The sequence below is a fragment of the Lissotriton helveticus genome, chromosome 6 (genome assembly GCF_964261635.1).
Source record: "Lissotriton helveticus chromosome 6, aLisHel1.1, whole genome shotgun sequence".
Lineage (NCBI taxonomy): Eukaryota > Metazoa > Chordata > Amphibia > Caudata > Salamandridae > Lissotriton > Lissotriton helveticus.
The window spans coordinates 896,480,872-896,496,570 of record NC_136067.1 but is presented as its reverse complement, the minus strand read 5'-3'; the positions used below and the strand labels follow the sequence as shown (position 1 = coordinate 896,496,570).

Here is a 15,699-nt window from a genome sequence, read left to right as displayed (position 1 = left end):
GCTAAAAAATTTAGCTCCCCGAAATTGTGCTAAGCATCTCATGGATGCGGGGTAGTGGAAATCTGTCCACTAAGATATTTGCATTTAAGTCCCTCAGGTCCACACAGAGCCTCGGGTTGCGTCCTCCATCCTTGGTCGTGATGACGATGGGCGCCAACCATGCAGCACCTTCAATTTCTTTAATGACTCCTTGTTTAACTAGTTTCTCCAGCTCCGCTTTCAATGGTTCTCTCATGAGTAATGGAATAGAGCGTGTCTTGTGCACCACTGGCACAGGTCCCTCTTTTAGTATTATCTTGTGCATATAGTTCTTCAATGTTCCCAGGCTCTCATTAAATACATCTTTAAAATTATTGACCAAGTTGGCACCAACTCTGGCTGGTTCTACTAATAGTACCTTTTCTCCTGTTGTTTAGGTCAAGTTTTATACCTAACTCTCTCTGGTGCTTCCACCCCAATAGGGTCAACCCTTGAGTGGTGACATACACCTTCCCTACTGTGAGTCTATCCTTGAAAGAAATTCTCATAGTGACCATTCCTTCTAAAGGAATAGGTTCTTTGTTGTAACTTGAAGGGTGTATGTCAGCTTTCTCAAGCTGCAACTTGTGTTTAGAATTTTTTTCCTCGAAAACCTTTTTTTCCACAAGGGTAAAAGGAGAGCATGAATCAGCATTAAACTTTTCTCCGTCTAAAATTATTTCACATTTAGGATAATTGATATCACCTGTCACATTTTCGTATTCTATCTGGAATACATACATATGTGTGTTCATTATCTCCCTCGTTTTCCTGAAATTCTATGGCATGCACTTTAGGACTCTAAACCTTACACATCTTAGAATAATGACCCTTTCGGTTACATTTTCTGCACATCACACTCCTTGCAGGGCATCTCCAGTTATTAGCAAAATGGTTGGGGCTACCACATTTAAAACATTGTAATCCCACTACTTTGTTCTTTTGAGGCTCTTTGTTCTTGTGCCCGACCTTGCATACTTTTTCATCACTTGCTGAACTTTTCTCCTCCCCTCTACTCTTGGTATCCCCTTCATAAATTCTCATCTCTTTCATGCAGATGGCAGTGTGTTCTAAGCCTTTAGCTATACTCAATGCCTCATCCAGGTCAGGATTTCTAGTGAGCAATTCTTCTTGAATTTTGGAATCATTGGTGCATCTCACCAGTTGGTCTCTTATTAAAGAGTCAGTAAGAGGACCAAATTCACAAGTAGCGGATAGACCTCTTAAGACTGCTATATAAGACGTTACCTTTTCCTCTTTTTTCTGCGCCCTCTTAAAAAACTTGTGTGTCTCTAAGACCACATTGACTTTCACTCTGAAGTGTGCCTCCAATTTCCTTAAAGTATACTCATAAACATTTGTCCCTTCTATTTCCTCATTTTCATCATCCACCAATCTCCCAGTAACATCCTCATATATCTTTCTACCTTGTATGCCCAGGTTGTGTAGTAAGATATGTTGTTTCCTTATATTAGAATTTTTTTTCGCTCCTATAGCTATCAGGTAAGATTTGAAAATACCCTCCCATCTTCTCCAGGGTATATCTGGTTCTCCCTGTTCATTAAGGAAAGGAGGGGGCTGACTCATTCCTGCAATTTTTTCTTTTGTCCGAAAGCAAAATTACTGCCAGAAAAGTACCTTTAAACATTCAAAATAGCAATATTGCCGAGAAATGGAAGGGAAAGAATTACATTTCTTAATGATATTTCTAAATAAATATTTAGCGTGAGTACAATGCTTCAAAACACACAGGTACCCCTAGAAGTCTCACACTAAAGCACTGCTAGAGAGCAAAAGTCCTCTTTTTATTTCAGAAAGGATCCCAGTCACTCAGTGCTCAGGGATGGCGGAAACATCCACAGAGGCGGAGACTGAGAGGGGAGAAATGGCTCCCTTGTAGACACTATCTCTCCGTCTGAATGCCTTCCTACCTGCTCCCAGGACGAATGCTGCAAACAAACTCAGTCATGTGGATGAAACAGCGGCACCCAGGAGGAAATATAAGGGAGGAGAAACGCCTCAGGCTGCCTCAGCGCCGCGCCCGTGCTCCCAGCTGAAGACGCGCTGAGGAGAAATGGCGCTCACCTAAACGCGGGCTCCCTGTGCTCCGCTGGCCGCCTCCGCATTGCACGCCTGTTCAATATAAAGACGCGCTGAGGCGATGGGCATAAGAAGGCGTGCTGGGCCCCGATGATTCCCTGGCAGTCGGTGAGGATGCGTTAGGCTGGATAGATCCTACGGGGGAACACCTGACAGCAACACTACACAGCAGCCGCTTAACAACGGACCCCAGATGTCGCAGACCTACTCCCAGTACACCAGCGGACTCACGGAGTCGGGAACCAAATGCCATGGAACAGGTAGAGTCTGATCCCGAGCTGCACAGCCAACTAAAGCGCTCTCACTCACCGCACCAGAGACGGTACCTCTCCGTGTGCTACCAGGCAGGAGAAGACTGCAGGAAGCTGGTGAGAGGCCAAGAGCCCCTCAAAGCCGAGTGGCAGCCATTGGCTCTCGAGAAGCAGAAAGCCAGATCCTCCACCCGGACGTGGTTTATGTTGTCTTCCCTCACACAGGATATCAATGTGGTCCCAACAGCAGACCCCTGAAAAACCACTCCTACGACAGCGGTGGAAGGCTGCCAGAAGTCGAGGGGTAGTCTTCAAATCTAGACAGCATCTGGCGTCACTCAATGTCACTTCAGGGGAAGGCACTTCGCTGGCCCTGACCCAGCATCCCGTCCTCGTCGCCAAGAAGGTGTAGTGAAGACAGACACCTCAGGTAAGTTGAACTCCAGGTTTATTAGATCAGAAGTACAATCACAGTGCCTCGAAGATGCAAGAGCTCAGTCACACATCTGAACGTTCTAAGTGAAGCTTCACCTGAAGGTTCTAAGGCTGTACCAAATGTGATGATAAGGGGAGGGGTGTGTGGAGGAAGGAGGAAAGGGGAGATTGTAACAACATCACTCACATAGACTCCATAATACATAGGTAAAAAGCATTGCCATTTACAATGCCAATAGCTCAAACAAATACAAGACCTGTTGCTTAGGTAAAAACACATTGTCATTTACAATACCAATAGATCCAACTTCAACAAATGCGAGGCCCATTGCATATCCAATGCTTGTGTGGCTGCTTCCTGATGATCAACCCTACTGGAGAAGTGAGGAGTAGACAGGAACACCTTTCGAGTGGGGGCTGAGCAAGTGGGGATACCAGGATGAAGGGGATAGGCAGAAGTTCCTCATGGATAGGGGCAGATGGGAATGACTCATACAGCTGGCTAGAGAGGCCAAGCAGTACTCAATCAAGTGGCCTGGAACAACAGGAATGCTTTTAGAAGATTGTCTCAGAGTTCCTCTAGGCCCCGGAACGCAGGGGAGGATTAATGTCTGAGCTCCTTGAGGGCAGGTTGGTTAATTGTAGCCACTGGCAAGGAGCTTCTGTTTTTTTTCTCTTGTCAGTTGCAGTCTTGGACTCTTTCTTTCTCCTACACAATGCAATTGGAATGTTTTTCTTCCCTCTGCATAGCAACAGGTATTGTGTTTCTGTGTGAAAGACACAGGCAGTCGATTTCGGGAATGCCACATAATATTTTGAGTTCATGTGCCACAATGTTCAGTTATTGTGCAGCTAAACAATGCTATGACCGAAAAAAGAAACCCACATTAGAAAGGAAACACGGTGTAGTGGATACTCAAGGAAGCATGATGATTTTTATAAGGCAATAACAAGAAACATGCAGTAAATAGTGCAATATTTCATACCTTTGTTTTTTTGTTTTTGAGCCCTTTCGGAACCAAATAATGTGGCAGGTGTGTTGTCAAAAGGCGAGGCGACGGAATCTGCTCAATATCCACTTTTCTCATATTATATTCAATCCAAGGCATTCGATCAACTGTTTAAATGTTTTCAGTTTTGTTGAGATGCCCTTCACGATAAATCGAACATAGTATCTGTTGTGTCCATGCGGTCCCTTCAAAAGTAAAATACAATTGTTTCCTCAATATGCCATTATGTTCTTTATTTATTTTACGGGTATCACTTCTAGACATCTTTAGCTGTTCTATTGCCAATAATACATTAACATATCTAAGTATAGTGGGCTTGGGTGTCAGTCCCTTGTTCTTGATTGAATGAAGTTCTTGCTTAACATGTATCTCTGCTCCTTATTTGTTAGCGTTCCTCCCAATGTATTTTTGACTCGACTCCAGAGTATATCTTCCTAACTGTTTTCTGATTGGATGGCTTGTGCCTTTCCACTGTTTTCATTCAGGGAGCTACTTTTTAGGATTCACCAACACAGAGTACCACTGTGCTTGTGAAATCTGTTTTGTTTAATGTAATTTAAAAAGGGTCTTACATCGTGCCCTTACTTTTCATTGGTTGGTGTACTTTCCACGTACTTTTCCTCCACTTATACTTGCTGTAGCATACTGTTTCCTGTTGTTTCTCTTGTGTGTTTCTTTTATCAGTGTCCAATGGCCAAGTACTGTTTTATACACCTTTGTGGAAGTTTTCGTTTGCTGTCCAATCAGGTGTCTTTCATTTGTTTGACTTTGTTCTCTTGTTTCTTTTTCACTCAGCGACATAGGCCGCATACATGTCCTCCTGTAACTTTCATTTCTTCCATGAGGCTTAGAACTCATAATTTCTAAGTCTTTCTTTCAGCCCTGAACCCCCACCCCCAGTTTTCACTACAAAAACGTAGGCGCAGTGCTCTACCCCAAACAGACTTCTACTACCCATGTTAAAGAGTTTTCACTCAGTAGACTGTCTTGCAGCTCACAGTGAAATGTATTTTTACTAACCAGGAACCACAGACCTAAGAGGTACTGGCATTAGGTGTGTCTGTAACTTTTATTTCTTCCATGAGGCTTGGAACACATCGATCTCCAAGCCTTGCTTTCAGCCCTGAGCTCCCCGCTGGTTTTCATTCTAAAAAACATAGGTGCAGAGCTCAGCCCCATACAGACGTCTTCTACCCACGTTAAGGAGTTTCCACTCAGCAGACTGTCTTGCAGCACACAGTGAAATGTATGTTTACTGACCAGGAACCACAGACCTAAGAGTTACTGCCTTAGGTGTGTCTTCTGGGATAATTCCTGACTCCACATGGGCCTCTGTTGTCTACCCCAACCTAAAGACACTATAATAGTTCATTTCTTCTTTAGATTGGTGCTTGCTTTTAAATGACTGATAGGTTTAACAGGCAGCCATTGGAGTAATCAGGCCTCTCCTCAGAATTATGATCCCATGTTAAAACAAATTCATAATTTAGGACAAAATCCTAATTTAAGACAAAATCCTAACTTAAGACAAAATCCTACCTTAAGACAAAATCCTAATTTAAGACTACTAAATGCCTTCTGTGAATACCAAAAGTAGCAAATTTAGGATTTTGTCGTAAGTTAGTTCTGTAAAGCAGGCCCACTGCATCTAATGACTTCACTGGGCCAGGTGCATTGCTCAATGTGATTGCCTCAGTACCACCTAAACTGAATGCCAGGAGACACTTATTGAGAGATACAAGATAAAGAATCTCACACTACTGTTGTGGTCTCCTTGTGGACGTGAATCTACAGGGCAGTCACATTCAGACAAACATATCACATGCTTCTTATATTATACATGCACACAATTGTTTACTTGTTCTCTGCACTTCACCTAATCTTCCTCTGTTTGCACGCCTTCACTCTATATTAGGTAAGAAGTTCACAGACGGTGTAGATATTTCATTAGGACTTTCTATGTTTTGCGTGTTTTTCAGCTGCATTTTTCGGTTTGTCTGATACTTTTAATTTAATCTCCTTGTGTCAGCACGCATTTCACGAGTGCTTGTGAGCTGTTGAATTTTTTTTTCTCCAACGCCTTTTAACTCATCTTCTCGTAGTTTCTACGATGCCCCTTTCCACCTCCTAAATTACAACTGTAGTAAATCATGTTTCCCACATTTTTATTTGGAGAAGGCTGTGAACTGCTTTTCATTTTAGTCAAATCCTCTGCCCTTCACCTAGTAGCCTTACTTTATATTACCACCAGTTACTGCACAATGTATTGTCTTTCTCAATAAACAAGTCATAATACTTTTATGAAGTTTCAGTAACTTATATTGCAAACCTGCTCACCAAGCTAAGAGAACAAAAAATAACCTATTATATTTACCAATGATTGTTTCTTTTTCTTCTAGCATGCCATGGCAATACATGTTTGTGTAGAAAGAACAGATGAAATAGAGACCCATCTGCAGCATTCGGGAGATTCAAATGTATGTTTATTTCATCAGCAAATGACTCTTCTATCATTACCTCAGCACTTCACCTCTCCAAATTCATTGAAAGATTCATAACTGTACATTCCAAGGTTGGTAAACACTGAGTGCACCACATGAGTTACAGAACACTAATACATAACAAATTCCACAATATCATGATACTGCACACAGCCTCACTAATACATTAACAACTCTTATCCCCACTAAAGCAAAGCCTTGGCCTAGTCTATCTCATTTTATTGACTGATGAAAGGTAAATTATATCTCTCTCACTGTTCCTTGTCCCTTGATTCTCACATATTCTCTTCCGAGAGGATACGTCTGACCACTCTCTCTGTCCCTCCCTTGGAACATGTCCCTCCTGGAAAATCTAGTCTCACTTCTCATCACCACAACCACCCTGATCTTATTCCACATCCTGGAAATCACTACTCTCATTGGTCTGGAGTATTACTAACAACCATCTTTGTGCAAAGTGTTCTTAATCTTTACTGTATCACCAACCTTTACATGAGTATACCTGGTTGCATATAACTGTTCCTCTCTCTCACTTTGTTCTCCTCCATTTCTCTCTATATAACATGTTCTGTATTTATGTCACCACTCCTTTTATTTATCTACTAGCAGCCCGTCCCGACGTTGTCCGGGTATGAATTGCTGCCGGCCAGTAGTATATTGTTTTGTAGGATTTCGTTTTGATAGCATTTCTTATCTGTGACAGGCCTGTAAAACGCTCCGATTCACAGTGCACTGCTGATGCACTTAAGAGTGCGCGTTCAGTAGTGTTTGAACTCGAGTTTCCCTACTTTATTTTTCCTTGCAATATTATATAGCGCGAACTCGACAACATGTCATGAGCACAATTTACATTACAGAAGAACACATTCATTTGTGGTAGGCACGGGGAGACAAAGCGATTTGCCTGGAATCACAGGATGTTGAGCTGATGCCGAGATTCAAATGTAGCTCCCCAGCTCTAAAGTTCGCAATTCTCGAACTTGTGGCGGAAGGTGTGTCTAAAAGTGTATGTTGGTGCTGGCCATCAATGAGAGAGACCTGTGCATTTTTCAAATGGGTGGTGAAAAAATATGAGTATGTTGCTGGAGATGTGGGCCGCCGTGCCACCAATGTACTTACCGGGGGAGGGTAAACACCCATTATTCCGCAACTTTCTTTCCGCATACCATCACTCCGCATACTTTCATTACGATAGTACCATGCCTCCGCAATGCCATTTCTAACGCATGGCATTACATTTTATATGATTTTACCCGCATACATTTACAACGAAATTCGTTGTAAATGCATGAATGGTAAAAGCATGGTTTTTTTAAATGTTTGGATTAGGTAAGTATGGGTAAAGGGGTATATGTTTTGGGGTACTGAGGTATATGTTTTGGGGTGTTTGGGTATTTTAAGGGTTCAGATATAGTTTTGGGTTATGGGGTACAGGGGTAGTTTTAGGGTTTAGGGATAGGTATGGGTTTTGGGGTACAGGGGTATTTTTAGGGTTGAGGGCTAGGTTTGTGTTTTGGGGTATAGGGGTATTTTTAGGGTTCAGGGTTAGGTTTGGGTTTTGGGGTTACAGGGGTATTTTAAGGGTTCAGGGCTAGGTTTGGGTTTTGGGGTACAGGGGTAATTTTAGGGTTCAGGACTAGGTTTGGGTTTTGGGGTACAGGGGTATTTTAGGGTTGAGGGGTAGGTTTGGGTTTTGGGGTACAGGGTTATTTTAGGGTTCAGTGCTAGGTTTGGGTTTTGGGGTACATGGGTATTTTTAGGGTTCAGGGGTAGGGTTGGGTTTTGGGGTACAGTGGTATTTTTAGGGTTCAGGGCTAGGTTTGGGTTTGGGGTACAGGGGTATTTTTAGGGTTCAGGGGTAGGTTTGGGTTTGACGTACAGGGGTATTTATAGGGTTCAGGGCTAGGTTTGGGTTTCGGGATACAGGGGTATTTTTAGGGTTTAGGGATAGGTTTGGGTTTTGGGCTACAGGGTATATTTATAGGGTTAAGATGGGTTAGTGTTTAAGGGTTTTGGGGTGTTTTAAGGAGTAAGGGTGGGTTATGATTATGGGGTGCAGGGGTATTTAAAGGGAGCAGGGTGGGATTAGCACACGATATGAGACATGGCATGAAGGGCGGAACGTACAATATGCCCCAGCACTTGTCACGTCCCCAGCACACGCCCACAGCACAACGCAGACACGCCCACAAGGGACTACTTTGCTGGCACGGTTCTTTTATCTTTTAAATATATATGGTGGGCGTCTGCATAGCCTATGTCCTTCTGCTGCAGCTGCCCTTTCCAACGCTGTATTGGGTGTTGTGATTGGTGCTGTGGTTCCTGAGATTACCCGCCTCAAAGGTTTGGGCTCTCTCTTTATTATATTAGTATGGATGGATGCTGGACTTAATTGTATGTTAGACCTCCTTTGCCTGAAAATACCAATGAAATATTATCATGTTCTCTGCAATTTTTCCCATTCGAATTGGTACATTCCATGGTTTCAGCACCCTATTATTATACCTAGTACAGAGGTCTGTTAACATTGTGCCATGGTTGCTTTTCTGCTGAACATCTCATATAGAAATCTAATCATGGGCTTTGCTTTCACGCTCATAGCTAGTTAGGCATACTACCACGAATATGGCGCATATATCAGCCAAACAAATATATACTGTTAATTGTTTGTTCCATATAATGGCTCCCCAATGTCTAATGCTACATCCTCCCACAGTTGACTTGGTAGCCTCTTTGCCATCACTCATTTTTCCCTGGGCTTGTGTATTTTATTGCTATTCACACATTCTTGCACTCCATGGTAGCTCTTTCCATCTGCACATCAATACCTGGCTACCAGTAGCTGTACCCCAGTCTCCTTTGGTTTTGGAGATAGTTTAATTCAAAACACTCTGTGATATTAGTCTGGTCCCTCAAAAAAGTAGCCCATCAGATAATTGATCTTTGGCTCCCAAAGTTTCTTGCACTTAGTACTTATGCTGTCCATTTTCGCCCATCCACACCATATATTTCTCAACAATTCTTACACACATCGCCCTTTGAGAAATGTATTTTTCATACTTTTTCTTTAATTGTTCTTTCCTTTATCACACATACATTGGACGTCTCTCATCATCATGAATGCTCTTCTCACCATGGGCCATATGTATCATCAAACTATTTTGCATTTCCTAAATAGCGAATTTTAAGGAATCGCTATTTAGGAATTGCAAAATGGTATTTATGAACAAAATCGCTTTTTATTTGCGATTCCTTAAGCTTCCTTATTTGCGAATTCGCAATTAAGGAATAATTTCCAATGCATTCCTATGGGCCAGGAGGCCCATAGGAATGAATGCAAAATAATTCTCAAATTGCGAATTTGAGAATTATTGCAAGGGTGCAGGGGTGTCTCAAAGACACCCTGCTGCACCCCTGAAAAGAACATGTGTGTGCATATGGCGCACATACATGCCCTATGGCAGGGGTACTCATAGTACGGCCCACGGGCCGCATGCGGCCCGGCAAGCTTTCCTTGGCGGCCCGCCGACCTTCGAGACAATCGTACCTGTGCTTAAAAAAATAATTTATTAGTGTTGGCAAACACCGCCGCAGCAGTGCTTGACTCGGAGACTTTGATAATCACCGCTCCCCGGCCCCTACAGAGCAGAGGCTTTGTTGTATTTCACCTCTTAGCGCCCCTGCATCTCCACTCTGACAATCACTGCTCCCCCGGCCCCCACAGAGCAGAGTGGAGATGCAGGGGCGCTAAGAGGTGAAATGCGACAAAGCCTCTGCTCTGTGGGGCCGGGCGAGATGATTGTCAGGGTGGAGAGGCAGGGGTGCTACAACAAAGCCTCAATAATATGTAAATGGTCTTTTAAAGACCTGCTAAGTACTTTGGTGCGACTGATGGACTGCTGTCTCTCTGCCCCCCCCCCCTTTAATGACCCTGATGCGGTGTCCATTCACTCACATTCGCGTGGACACTCCTGTAATTATCAGAAGGGTGCGCGCAAACTGCATTTTAAAGTCATGAGAAACTTCTTGCCAGATAGGGATCTTTCTGTGTGTGCGCGCTGAAGAAGCTGTCTCAGCCCGGGCTGAAGGCTGACACAGACTGACACACACACAGTGAGATGACAGAGGGGGAGGGAGAGGGAGGGCAGGAGGGAGAGGGCGGGCTGGAAGGAAAGAGATGGAGAGGGAGGGCAGGAGGGAGAGGGAGGTCAGGAGGGAGAGAGAGAGAGAGAGGGCAGAAGGGAGGGAGGGGGAGGGCAGGAGGGAGAGGGAGGGCTTGATGGAAAGAGATGGAGAGGGAGAGGGAGGGCAGGAGGGAGAGCAGGAGGGAGAGAGAGAGGGAGGGAGAGGGAGGACAGGAGGGAGAGGGAGGGCTGGATGGAAAGAGATGAAGAGGGAGGGCAGGAGGGAGAGGGAGGGCAGGAGGGAGAGAGAGAGGGAGGGCAGGAGGGAGGGAGAGGGAGGGCAGGAGGGAGGGCAGGAGGGAGGGAGAGGGAGAGGGAGGGAGAGGGAGGGCAGGAGGGAGGGAGAGGGAGGGCAGGAGGGAGAGAGAGGGTGAGAGAGGGCAGGAGGGAGGGCAGGAGGGAGAGGGGGGGCAGGAGGGAGAGGCAGGGCAGGAGGGAGAGAGAGAGAGGGCAGGAGGGAGAGAGGGCAGGAGGGAGAGAGAGGGCAGGAGGGAGAGAGAGAGGGCAGGAGGGAGAGGGAGGGCAGGAGGGAGAGAGAGAGGGCAGGAGGGAGAGAGAGAGGGCAGGAGGGAGAAGGAGGGCAGGAGGGAGGGCAGGAGGGAGGGCAGGAGGGAGGGCAGGAGGGAGAGGGAGGGCTGGATGGAAAGAGATGGAGAGGGAGGGCAGGAGGGAGAGAGAGAGGGAGGGCAGGAGGGAGAGGGAGGGCAGGAGGGAGAGGGAGGGCAGGAGGGAGAGAGAGAGGGAGGGCAGGAGGGAGGGAGAGGGAGGGCAGGAGGGAGAGGGAGGGAGAGAGAGGGCAGGAGGGAGGGCAGGAGGGGGAGAGAGAGGGCAAGAGGGAGAGGGAGAGGGTGGGAGAGAGAGGGCAGGAGGGAGAGAGGGCAGGAGGGAGGGCAGGAGTGGGAGAGAGAGGGAGGGCAGGAGGGAGAGAGAGGGCAGGAGGGAGGGCAGGAGGGAGAGAGAGGGCAGGAGGGAGAGAGAGGGCAGGAGGGAGAGAGAGAGGGAGGGCAGGAGGGGGAGAGAGGGTGAGAGAGGGCAGGAAGGAGGGCAGGAGGGAGAGAGAGGGCAGGAGGGAGGGCAGGAGGGAGAGAGAGGGAGGGCAGGAGAGAGAGAGGGAGGGCAGGAAGGAGGGAGAGGGAGGGCAGGAGGGAGGGAGAGGGAGGGCAGGAGGGAGTGAGAGGGTGAGAGAGGGCAGGAGGGAGGGCAGGAGGGAGAGAGAAAGGGCAGGAGGGAGAGAGAGGGCAGGAGGGAGGGAAGGAGGGAGAGGGAGGGCTGGATGGAAAGAGATGGAGAGGGAGGGCAGGAGAGGGAGGGCAGGAGGGAGAGAGAGAGGGGGGGCAGGAGGGAGAGGGAGGGCAGGAGGGAGAGAGAGCGGGAGGGCAGGAGGGAGGGAGAGGGAGGGCAGGAGGGAGAGAGAGAGGGAGGGCGGGAGGGAGAGGGGGGCAGGAGGGAGAGGGAGGGCAGGAGGGAGAGGGAGGGCTGGATGGAAAGAGATGGAGAGGGAGGGCAGGAGGGAGAGCAGGAGGGAGAGAGAGAGGGAGGGCAGGAGGGAGAGAGAGAGGGAGGGCAGGAGGGAAGGAGAGGGAGGGCAGGAGGGAGAAAGAGAGGGAGGGCAGGAGGGAGGGAGAGGGAGGACAGGAGGGAGAGGGAGGGCTGGATGGAAAGAGATGAAGAGGGAGGGCAGGAGGGAGAGGGAGGGCAGGAGGGAGAGAGAGAGGGAGGGCAGGAGGGAGGGAGAGGGAGGGCAGGAGGGAGGGCAGGAGGGAGAGGGAGGGCAGGAGGGAGGGAGAGGGAGAGGGAGGGAGAGGGAGGGCAGGAGGGAGGGAGAGGGAGGGCAGGAGGGAGAGAGAGGGTGAGAGAGGGCAGGAGGGAGGGCAGGAGGGAGAGGGAGGGCAGGAGGGAGAGGCAGGGCAGGAGGGAGAGAGAGAGAGGGCAGGAGGGAGAGAGGGCAGGAGGGAGAGAGAGGGCAGGAGGGAGAGAGAGAGGGCAGGAGGGAGAGGGAGGGCAGGAGGGAGAGAGAGAGGGCAGGAGGGAGAGAGAGAGGGCAGGAGGGAGAAGGAGGGCAGGAGGGAGGGCAGGAGGGAGGGCAGGAGGGAGAGGGAGGGCTGGATGGAAAGAGATGGAGAGGGAGGGCAGGAGGGAGAGAGAGAGGGAGGGCAGGAGGGAGAGGGAGGGCAGGAGGGAGAGGGAGGGCAGGAGGGAGAGAGAGAGGGAGGGCAGGAGGGAGGGAGAGGGAGGGCAGGAGGGAGAGGGAGGGAGAGAGAGGGCAGGAGGGAGGGCAGGAGGGGGAGAGAGAGGGCAAGAGGGAGAGGGAGAGGGTGGGAGAGAGAGGGCAGGAGGGAGAGAGGGCAGGAGGGAGGGCAGGAGGGGGAGAGAGAGGGAGGGCAGGAGGGAGAGAGAGGGCAGGAGGGAGGGCAGGGGGGAGATAGAGGGCAGGAGGGAGAGAGAGGGCAGGAGGGAGAGAGAGAGGGAGGGCAGGAGGGGGAGAGAGGGTGAGAGAGGGCAGGAAGGAGGGCAGGAGGGAGAGAGAGGGCAGGAGGGAGGGCAGGAGGGAGAGAGAGGGAGGGCAGGAGAGAGAGAGGGAGGGCAGGAAGGAGGGAGAGGGAGGGCAGGAGGGAGGGAGAGGGAGGGCAGGAGGGAGTGAGAGGGTGAGAGAGGGCAGGAGGGAGGGCAGGAGGGAGAGAGAAAGGGCAGGAGGGAGAGAGAGGGCAGGAGGGAGGGCTGGAGGGAGAGGGAGGGCTGGATGGAAAGAGATGGAGAGGGAGGGCAGGAGAGGGAGGGCAGGAGGGAGAGAGAGAGGGGGGCAGGAGGGAGAGGGAGGGCAGGAGGGAGAGAGAGCGGGAGGGCAGGAGGGAGGGAGAGGGAGGGCAGGAGGGAGAGAGAGAGGGAGGGCGGGAGGGAGAGGGGGGCAGGAGGGAGAGGGAGGGCAGGAGGGAGAGGGAGGGCTGGATGGAAAGAGATGGAGAGGGAGGGCAGGAGGGAGAGCAGGAGGGAGAGAGAGAGGGAGGGCAGGAGGGAGAGAGAGAGGGAGGGCAGGAGGGAGGGAGAGGGAGGGCAGGAGGGAGAAAGAGAGGGAGGGCAGGAGGGAGGGAGAGGGAGGACAGGAGGGAGAGGGAGGGCTGGATGGAAAGAGATGAAGAGGGAGGGCAGGAGGGAGAGGGAGGGCAGGAGGGAGAGAGAGAGGGAGGGCAGGAGGGAGGGAGAGGGAGGGCAGGAGGGAGGGCAGGAGGGAGAGGGAGGGCAGGAGGGAGAGAGGGCAGGAGGGAGAGAGAGGGCAGGAGGGAGAGAGAGAGGGCAGGAGGGAGAGGGAGGGCAGGAGGGAGAGAGAGAGGGCAGGAGGGAGAGAGAGAGGGCAGGAGGGAGGGCAGGAGGGAGGGCAGGAGGGAGGGCAGGAGGGAGAGGGAGGGCTGGATGGAAAGAGATGGAGAGGGAGGGCAGGAGGGGGAGAGAGAGGGAGGGCAGGAGGGAGAGGGAGGGCAGGAGGGAGAGGGAGGGCAGGAGGGAGAGAGAGAGGGAGGGCAGGAGGGAGGGAGAGGGAGGGCAGGAGGGAGAGGGAGGGAGAGAGAGGGCAGGAGGGAGGGCAGGAGGGGGAGAGAGAGGGCAAGAGGGAGAGGGAGAGGGTGGGAGAGAGAGGGCAGGAGGGAGAGAGGGCAGGAGGGAGGGCAGGAGGGGGAGAGAGAGGGAGGGCAGGAGGGAGAGAGAGGGCAGGAGGGAGGGCAGGAGGGAGAGAGAGGGCAGGAGGGAGAGAGAGGGCAGGAGGGAGAGAGAGAGGGAGGGCAGGAGGGGGAGAGAGGGTGAGAGAGGGCAGGAAGGAGGGCAGGAGGGAGAGAGAGGGCAGGAGGGAGGGCAGGAGGGAGAGAGAGGGAGGGCAGGAGAGAGAGAGGGAGGGCAGGAAGGAGGGAGAGGGAGGGCAGGAGGGAGGGAGAGGGAGGGCAGGAGGGAGTGAGAGGATGAGAGAGGGCAGGAGGGAGGGCAGGAGGGAGAGAGAAAGGGCAGGAGGGAGAGAGAGGGCAGGAGGGAGGGCAGGAGGGAGAGGGAGGGCTGGATGGAAAGAGATGGAGAGGGAGGGCAGAAGAGGGAGGGCAGGAGGGAGAGAGAGAGGGGGGGCAGGAGGGAGAGGGAGGGCAGGAGGGAGAGAGAGCGGGAGGGCAGGAGGGAGGGAGAGGGAGGGCAGGAGGGAGAGAGAGAGGGAGGGCGGGAGGGAGAGGGGGGCAGGAGGGAGAGGGAGGGCAGGAGGGAGAGGGAGGGCTGGATGGAAAGAGATGGAGAGGGAGGGCAGGAGGGAGAGCAGGAGGGAGAGAGAGAGGGAGGGTAGGAGGGAGAGAGAGAGGGAGGGCAGGAGGGAGGGAGAGGGAGGGCAGGAGGGAGAGAGAGAGGGAGGGCGGGAGGGAGAGAGAGGGAGGGCGGGAGGGAGAGGGGGGGCAGGAGGGAGAGGGAGGGCAGGAGGGAGGGTTGGAGGGAGAGGGAGGGAGGGAGAGGGAGGGAGAGAGGGCAGGAGGGAGGGCAGGTGGGAGAGAGAGAGGGCAGGAGGGAGAGGGAGAGGGAGGGCAGGAGGGAGAGGGAGGGAGAGGGCAGGAGGGAGGGCAGGAGGGAGAGAGAGAGGGAAGGCAGGAGGGAGAGAGAGGGTGAGAGAGGGCAGGAGGGAGGGCAGGAGGGAGAGAGAGGGCAGGAGGGAGGGCAGGAGGGAGAGAGAGAGAGGGCAGGAGGGAGAGAGAGAGGGCAGGAGGGAGAGAGAGGGCAGGAGGGAGAGGGAGGGAGGGAGAGAGAGGGCAGGAGGGAGAGAGAGGGCAGGAGGGAGAGGGAGGGCAGGAGGGAGAGGGAGGGAGGGAGAGGGAGGGCAGGAGAGACGGCAGGAGGGAGAGAGAGGGCAGGAGGGAGAGGGAGGGCAGGAGGGGGAGAGAGAGGGAAAGAGGGAGAGGGAGAGGGTGGGAGAGAGAGGGCAGGAGGGAGAGAGGGCAGGAGGGAGGGCAGGATGGGGAGAGAGAGGGAGGGCAGGAGGGAGAGAGAGGGCAGGAGGGAGGGCAGGAGGGAGAGAGAGGGCAGGAGGGAGAGAGAGGGCAGGAGGGAGAGAGAGAGGGAGGGCAGGAGGGGGAGAGAGGGTGAGAGAGGGCAGGAAGGAGGGCAGGAGGGAGAGAGAGGGCAGGAGGGAGGGCAGGAGGGAGAGAGAGGGAGGGCAGGAGAGAGAGAGGGAGGGCAGGAAGGA

At 51.6% G+C, this 15,699-nt stretch overlaps 2 protein-coding genes across 12 annotated transcripts in view; one reads left to right on the top strand and one right to left on the bottom strand.

Moving 5' to 3' along the window:
* Positions 1-15,699, top strand: part of LOC144763179 (uncharacterized) — a 500,850-nt gene that overhangs the window by 164,783 nt on the left and 320,368 nt on the right. For 10 of the 11 annotated variants that reach the window (XR_013596177.1, XR_013596172.1, XR_013596175.1 and 7 more), the window contains exon 2: positions 6,214-6,291. The exons of the other annotated variant lie outside the window; for it this stretch is intronic. Coding sequence is in view for 3 of the 10 variants with exons in the window: in XM_078648525.1 (XP_078504651.1) it covers positions 6,214-6,291 (78 nt within the window). In the remaining 7 variants the exon portion in view is untranslated. The remainder of the gene's footprint in view (positions 1-6,213; positions 6,292-15,699) is intronic. 11 annotated transcript variants of the gene reach the window in all.
* Positions 1-15,699, bottom strand: part of LOC144763178 (amine sulfotransferase-like) — a 314,863-nt gene that overhangs the window by 205,118 nt on the left and 94,046 nt on the right. Inside the window, exon 3 of the mRNA XM_078648524.1 lies at positions 3,791-3,999. Coding sequence (XP_078504650.1) covers positions 3,791-3,913 — 123 coding nt within the window. The 5' untranslated portion in view covers positions 3,914-3,999. The remainder of the gene's footprint in view (positions 1-3,790; positions 4,000-15,699) is intronic.